An 8,354-nucleotide genomic window follows, 5' to 3' on the forward strand; every position below is an offset into this window, starting at 1 on the left:
ACCTAGTTAAAATAAATTATGTACTTTTGTTTTACCTCTTGAATTTGTGATAGATGCCTATCACAAAGATCAGGAAGGTTTTGTCCATGTAAGAAAAGTTTCGAATACTATGTGTTGTAAGTTGGTTGTCTTAGGTAATGACAATTCCCTAAGAGGCATAACTATATCCCATCAAGGCCTTTGTAATGACGGTAGTTCGCTACTGCCCGTACCCTAGTTATTATTACTCCCTCCATTCCAATTTATGTGAACCTGTTTGACTGGGCACGGAGTTTAAGAAAAAAATGAAAACTTTTGAAATTTGTGGTCCTAAACAAGTCTGAATAGGCCCCAAAGTATTTGTGTGGTTATAAAAGCTTCTCATTACGGGTAGGGTTGTAAGTTTAAGCTAAATTGTTATCAAATTTAGAAAGGGTTTGGAACGGACCAAAAAGGAAATAGGTTCACATAAATTGGAACTGATCAGATACCTTTTAAATAAATACCTTTTATGCTAAAAAAAAACATATCACGTGCAGTGTTAATTCAATAACACAAGGACGGGACATCTACAGAGAAGAGAGAGCCGCCGCAACAGCAACATTCCGAATCTCAACCTCAAAACTAATCGGCTAGTATTGTCAAACTTCCGACAGATTTCTCCTTAAAAGAAACTAAAGAAAGGATTTTTCTGCTTAGACCTTGCAATACTAACAATAAGCAAGAAATAACTAGCCATCTTAAACTATATCAGAAGAAGATGATATATTTAAAGTTTCATCAAACTACAAATTGATTTTTTTTAATTAAAAGAAGAAGAAGAGGAAAACAACTGTAAATTAAATTCAATAATATAATAGGGCCTAAAAAAACATGTAGATACCAAAGGGAGCAAAAGAGCTGAAATAACCAATAACTTCTATAGAAAATGTCTAGATACTGCATTGGAAAATGGCATGTCAAATTATTCAGGCTTTCTGCAGAGAACCATATGCATAGGAGTGAAAATGCGAGTGTCACCCCCTTTAGACAAATAATCAGCCGTGACAAACAACATGTCGTGCACATCAACCGCTCCTTTAGGTGCAATACCAAGCCATGCAAGCACTGTCACCAAAATGTGATTCCTCCAGTAAGCAATCTTCCCCATTTTCAGCCTTGTCCACCACGGCTTCGCTGGTGGCTTAGCCAAATCTTTCTCCTTCACCACCTCGAACCCCACTTTCCTAGCAATTCCACCAATATCCTTGTAGCTTCTCAACCCGGGTAATGCATCACCCCTTTCAATCCCTTGAATTATCTCCACGTGTTCCGGATTATTCGAATTGTACAATTCGGTCGTAACCCACTCGTAGGAGACGTAAAAAGATCCGGGCTTTAACACCCGATAGATCTCTTTGTACACTTCTTCGAGCTTTGGGGCATGACATGTGGCTTCAATGGAATAAACTCCATCGAAACTGTTGTCAGCAAAAGGCATTTCCAAAAAGTTGCCACAAACCACCTCGCAGAGGGAGTCAAGCCTGGCTTTCTTGTTGTGGGCTTGAGCCCGTTTCACCTGGTACTCATTAATGGTGATGCCAACTACATTAGCACCTGAATGGGCTGAGATAGTTCGCATCGGCCCGCCAACCCCACAGCCCGCATCGAGAATGCGGGATCCGGTTTTTACACCCAAGAGATCGACGGCCATTTCCTCATGCATGCGGGTGGCATCCCGATGGGGTTTTCCTGGGATAGAAGGCGAGAAGTGAAAAGATTGACCCCAACCCCACTCGTATATATCAGTCACGAGGTTATAGAAAGTGTCAACAAAGGCAGGGACTTTATCCGCGGTGTTAATAATCTCTTTAGGGCAGCGGAAGAAAGACCAGTACTGTTTGTAACCTTCTTGAACTTTCTCTTTGCCTAAAGAACCAAAGGAAAATTGGACGGCATGTTTACCTTTTTGCTCGGCAGAACCAAGGATGCAAAGGAACCAGTAAAGGCCGCCGCCGGCAAGAAGGCAGGCAGTAACAAAGAGAGTAGGAAAATCCATGAGAAAGTGAGAGCATAGAAGATGGGTGAGAAGGGAGTGGGGTTTTTATGGTGAGCATCTTTTGGGTGATCTTTTTGAGGGGTTTTGAAAGAGTCATTGGGGTGGGCGACAGGATTCATGGCATTGCAATTCGGGAGGATAAAGATGACTTCTTCCTCCTACGCTATTAATGCCAGATTTAAGATTTAGTATACGATATTACGATTAACGCCATAGAATAATGCGTTTAAAACACATAAAAATAGATTTTCTTAAAAAAATTATCTTTAATAATATACTCCATGAATTTTGTTTTTCCTTGAAATTGGATAACAATTGAATTTATTCGCGGTTTTAAGGATACACAATATAACTTAATACAAATTAAGAAGACAAATTAATATTAAAATTGACGATAAATGCAAACCACAAAATTGAACAGCCTTAGCCTCTGAGTTTGATCATCCTCGAGCCAAGAAATTTCTCAACTAGTATTAGAACTGAACAACAAGATGATAAGAATTAGGAATGATCAATATATTGCTTCTTTGTACGTGTTACAATCTGTTCTACTAATGGTCAGAACCCCCTTATATATAGTGGGGATGTTCTACTTTTGGTACATTTCTATATAAGGTAAAAAAATATCATGATTTGCTAATCAATCGGTCCCTTCTTGATATGCGCCGGGATTTCCGCCGTAGTCCTCGACCGATTGCGGATATTTCGGTTTTCCGTAATTTGACTCGGTAAGTTTCCCTCGATCTTGATCGGTCTTGATCTTGCTTTGTCTCTATCTTGCTCGATCTCAATCTTGATCAGTCTCTGGGTCACAAGCTCGTCGATCAAATTTTGCACCATAGTTCGTTATAACCCGAACTCGAACTTTGATCTGCCATACTTTAGCCTCGATTGGTCAAACAATGGACAAACCCGGTTTTGACCGTATACAGATAGTCCCCTAGTTTTTTGGAGAGTAGGCGACAAGAAATGATATAATACCTCGATTTCTACTTCGATAAGTCATGACGTAAGCGATAAAAAGCAACTAAAATGTCTCGTCGGTGTACTCTTCAAGCCATTAAATGCGTGTCAGTCAATGGTCGGCCATTATCGGATTTGAACCGCCATTTGAAACCTATAAATATTCCCCTCTTCTTCACTTGTTCATGTTTTACTTTCAAATCATTTCCATTTTCACTTTCAAAGATCTTTGCCTTTCTTAGCCATTCTCATCTTGAAAAACCTTTGCATTTGTACCTGAGATTTTTGCAAGAGCCTTCACTTGTCTTTATCTTTAAATACTAAGTACTCCCTCTTAACTTTCTTTCGTTCTCCTTTATTCAAAGAAAACAGAAAAAAGGCCAAAACTTCTAAAACTGTTCCACAAAAAGAAAAAGCCTCTTCATCGTGGGTCGCCGGCGATGGGACTACGGCGGGGCCACCCTCTGAAGAGTTCGTTCTAGGAGGGTGCCCGATCGATGCTGATTTTAAGATCTTCCTCAGTACCAGGTTGATGCGAGCCGGTCTCGAGATATATATATACTATCACTGACGATTTCCTCCCTAAAATCAAAGAGGATTGTAACTAGACCGATAAACACATGGTGGTGCCCTCGCCTGAGGAATCAATCACTACCCATGTGGAGGATTTTTTAAGTGTTTATACTTAACCCCTTCACATTGGGTCCCTTAGACCCAATCATTACTACCTTCTGCAAGAGGTACGAAGTGACACTCGGTCAAATTCACCCCTCATTCTGGAGGATAGTGATCATTTTTCATTTTTTTGTAAGCAAAATCGAGGGATGTTACTTCACCCTCGATCATCTTATGCGCCTGTACAGTCCCCGACTATATCGAGAGGGGTTGATCAAACTTGATCTCTAGACCACCAAGAAGTATAGATGAGGACTGGGACCAAGGCTGGATGGGCTGAGTTGTTCGAGTGAGGACCTCAGACTTGATCCCTGCCGAGGATATGCCAATTCCCAAGAAATGAAACATGAAGCATAAGTATAGCTTCTCCTTAAAGACTTTATTTATTGTTTCTTCCCTTTCCTTCCTTCTTATTGGTGTTTTTTGTGGTAAAGCTGTGTCTCGGATGCTGGATGCGATTCCACAACTCAAAGAGTGGGTCGAGGGAATGGTGTCACAGAGACCATATTCCGAGCGCGCATGGCACAAATTGTCGAAGGGTCATTGGGAGGCCCATAATCATGGTAAGTTTTCTCTTTTGATGTAATAATGTTTAATTTCCTCCTTGTGCTGTCAAATTCTTATCGGTTCTGTTTTTTTCGTAGGTCTCCCCGAAGATGTTTCCATGAGGCCTTTATCCAGTGATAAGGATGTGCCTTTCGAGTCCCCTGCTCCAAGGTAGGGTGATGAGAAGAAGAGAAAAATGGCCCCGAGTTCTTTGAACTCGGAGAAGAAGAAATAGAAGAAGAGGTCGCGCAAGCCCAAGGGAAGCACCAGCACTCTATCCTCGAACTTAATCCACCGACTAAGGGACAAGTCCAAAGAAGAAGAAGAGAAATTCAAGCCGGTGGCTGTGTTCGGGTAGTGTTATGATACAAGGGCCCTCCGAACTGGCGGATGCCAAAATCGGACCATCCAAACATGAGGAGGTCAATGAAGGAGTCTTAGCCAAAGCTCCCGAACCAGAAGGGGGTGTGTGATGATCCAAAGTGTTATCTTTTGTTTTAGAATCGGAATCAGGGTTCTGAGGCCTCAAAACCCTCATTTTCTTTCTCCTTGATTTGTGTGCATAGTTCGGGCATATTTTCGGAAAGCCTTTATGTGAAATTTGAGAAAAATATTGAATTTTGCCTTTAAAATTGATTAAAGTTGACACCGGCTAATATTTTTGGTAAATGGAACCGGACCTGTGATTTGATGATCCCGTAGGGTCCATAGTAAAATATGGGACTTGGGCGTATGCTCGGAATTGAATTCCGAGATCCTTAGCCCGTGAAATGAATTTTTGAAAAAAATTATTTGCTGAAAAATATAAGGATTTTTAGAAATGGAATAGTGTGCGATCTCGTTGATATCGGGCTCGTATTTTGGTTTTGGAGCCCGTTACAGGTTTAATAAGGTATTTAAATCGTTTCTGTGAAATTTGGTGAGAAACGGGACTGATTTGACTTGATTTGGACGCCCGGTTGTGAAAATAGAAATTTCAAGTATTCTTAAGAAAATCATGAGTTTGGTGTTAAATTCGTTGTTTAAGATGTTATTTTGGCGATTTGATCACACTAGCAAGTTTGTATGATATTTTTAGACTTTTGTGCATGTTTGGTTTGGAGCTCTGAGGGCTCGGGTGAGTTTTGGATAGGCTACGGAGTGAGTTTGATTTTAGAAAATTTGTCTTTGCAGCTGATACCTGTAGCAGGCTTCTGATCTCGCAATTGTGAGATCAGGCTTTGCATTTGCGAGCTTCACAATCTTGGAAATTTCAAGGTCTTTATCGTAATTGCAAAGAAGACTTGGGCCAGCATAGTTCGAAATTGCAAACATATCTTCGCATTTGCGAAGTAGTCAGGGAGGGGGGAATCATCGCAATTGCGACCAAAGGCTCGCATTTGCGACAGTAGCAGAAATGCGACAGGTTCACATTTGCGATGCCTGTCTCGCATTTGCGAGCTTGACAATTGCGAAGCTCTGGTCACAAATGCGACATCGACAACTGCTCAAAACATAACTTAGACGGGATTTTCAATTCATTTCTCAAATTTTCAAATCCTAAGATTCAAGATGCGATTTTCTAGAGAGTAGTTCTTCCCCAAACCATAGGTAAACGATTTCTAACTCATTTCTTTCAATCTATTTCATCTTTTTACAAGATTTCATCACAAAATCTAGGGATTTTCATGGGAAATTGGGTATTTTGGGTAGAATTTAGTAATTTTAAAATTTGGGGATTTAGACCTCAAATTGAGGTCGGATTCCAAAAAGAATTGTATATCCGGGCTCGGGGGTGAATGGGTAATCAGGTTTTGGTCCGAACTTTGAGTTTTGACCAAGCGGGCATGGGGTCGGTTTTTGATTTTTTGGGAAAAATGTTGGGAATCTATAATCATGCATTAGAATTGGTTTCTTTGGCATTAATTGATGTTAATAAGTTAATTATGCATAGATACGAGTGGATTGGAAATGGAAACTAAGGGAAAAGTGGTATTTGAGGTTTGAGTTTGGCCGTGGAATCGAGGTAAGTGTTGTGGCTAACCTAGATTGAGGGATTAGGTATTGTTTGCCTTATTTGCTACTTGTTAGTTGTTGAGTACGACGTTTAGGTATGGTAACGAGTATCTATATGTTATTGTCGGGTCATAGCATGTGAGTGAGTCCTATAATTGTAACCATTGTATTTCTTTATAAGTAATATTCCTATTAAACTAGTTATTACTCAAGTTAACAAGTCTTATTATGTTTTTCCTAGTTTGTACATTGGTTGAGTATTGGCTCAAGTTGAGATTTCGATTGTGGAATTAAATGATGAAACGAGGTTGTTTGATTATGATGCCCTTGCCGGGTTGTTATTGTTTCTGTTATTTGTTATGGTACGGAAGAGTGATAAAGCACAAAGGGTGGTGTCGTGCACATTTATATTATGCATATGTTTAGGAAGAGTGATAAAGCACGAAGGGTGATGTCGTGCACATTTCTATTATTCATATGGTGAGGAAGAGCTATAAAGCACGAAGGGTGATGCCGTGCACGTTTCTATTATTGATTGCATGGTGAGGATTGAGAGTAAAAGCATGAAGGGTGTTGGCGTGCATTTTCTGTTTGCTGTGCTTATTGTTATTATCGGTTCAAAGTGTTTTAGCTGCTTAAATTCCTTTACTGCTGTGATTCTTTATGTTGGAATCCCCATAGCATGTTGCCCCTTCCCGTTCATTTCTTCTTAGCTTTTCACTTGTTATCCTGTTAGTATATTGATTAACTTCACCGGTTTATGTTCTTTGTTGTGTCCTAGCCTCGTCACTACTTTGCCGAGGTTAGGCTCGGCACTTACCAATACATGGGGTCGGTTGTACTGATACTGCACTCTGCACTTTCTATGCAGATCCCGGTACTGGACCATACTGATCAGAGTTCGAGGTTGCTGCCTTCAGTCCACAGGATACCCAAGGTAGATCTGCCGGCGTTCATAGATCCTGGAGTCCTCTTCCCTCTATCTTAGTTCCCGTTTCCTTTCATTCCGAAAAACAGATGTATTTTCCTTTAAACCAGTAATTGTAGAAATTTGTAAATGTTCGTGGATTGTGACACCAGATCATTGGAGTAGCCTTGTTTTTGTGTTTTGAACTGTTATAAATTTCTGCATTTCATTCATGTTTAGCTTTAATTATCATTTAGTACTGTTTGGGTTAATGACTAGTGTGTTGGAATTGTATCTGTTGGGTTACTGTTTGGGTTACTTTTTGTTACAAAACATATCTGTTGCAATATTTTTCAATTTTAGATTTTTGTATTTAACATTTTAAACTTTCTCTGCTCATGCACTTTGTATGTAAAGTATTAGATATCCTTAATAATAACCAAAATTCATATAAATTAACATACTTCAAGGTCAAAAATGATATCAAAATCCATATAGCTAATACAATTAAGTTCGAATTATTCCTAACACCAACACTAAAGTTCAAGATTCGGTCCATAGTAGCATTTTACTTGAGATCCAATGCTTTACATTGATCAATATCAGATTGAGTTTGTGTTTGTTCCTGCAATATTTCCTGATACCTTTCCTGTAAAAGAGGTTTAATTAGTAATGAAATTAAAATAGTCAAGATGTTGAGCATTTAATTAACCAACAAAGAGGATACTTTTCATACTCTTTTTACATTGTAGTAAATAAGATTATAATTTATTGGACTTACATGCACGATTCGAGCTTTCTCATCAAGAAAAGATTTTTCATCATGCCCATGTGTATGGACGTGCAAATGTATCTCACTTGGTGTTGGGTCTCGACTTTTTTCAATAGCCTATACAAAAAATAATTTATTTTTAAAAGGATGAAGATATTACTATAGTAGAAGATGACATGATCCCAGAAGAAATTTAAAGCAAATGGACTTGAATCAAATAATTCACAATGATAATAAAAGAGAAAAGTACGAAAAATTTGCACGAAACAAACAAAGCATACAAGAAACTAGAATTAAACTCAATATGGAAAATCTAGTGATCCTTCAAACCATTCAAGTTAAGAGAATGATAAGAAAACACATATGCTGACATGTTAACAAAGATTGTTTCACCAGAATGACATTGAGAAAGCAAAGGTTCTTAATGTCTAAAAGGAAGTGTAAAGCATGTGATTAATATGTAAAAGAGAAAACAAGCA

General features: G+C 39.0%; 1 protein-coding gene across 1 annotated transcript; it reads right to left on the minus strand.

Moving 5' to 3' along the window:
- Positions 1-752: 752 nt before the first annotated feature.
- LOC104233478 (24-methylenesterol C-methyltransferase 2-like) lies at positions 753-2,128 on the minus strand. Its single transcript, XM_009786876.2, has one exon. It carries the CDS (start codon positions 2,015-2,017, stop codon positions 944-946), a length of 1,074 nt encoding a protein of 357 aa, XP_009785178.1. The 5' UTR covers positions 2,018-2,128; the 3' UTR covers positions 753-943.
- Between the last annotated feature and the right edge of the window lie 6,226 nt (positions 2,129-8,354).

This window comes from Nicotiana sylvestris, chromosome 3 (genome assembly GCF_000393655.2).
Source record: "Nicotiana sylvestris chromosome 3, ASM39365v2, whole genome shotgun sequence".
Taxonomy (NCBI): domain Eukaryota; kingdom Viridiplantae; phylum Streptophyta; class Magnoliopsida; order Solanales; family Solanaceae; genus Nicotiana; species Nicotiana sylvestris.

What these genes read in the sequence shown, in the direction of transcription:
- LOC104233478 (XM_009786876.2), bottom strand. Translation starts at nt 2,017, where the DNA reads ATGGATTTTCCTACTCTCTTTGTTACTGCCTGCCTTCTTGCCGGCGGC.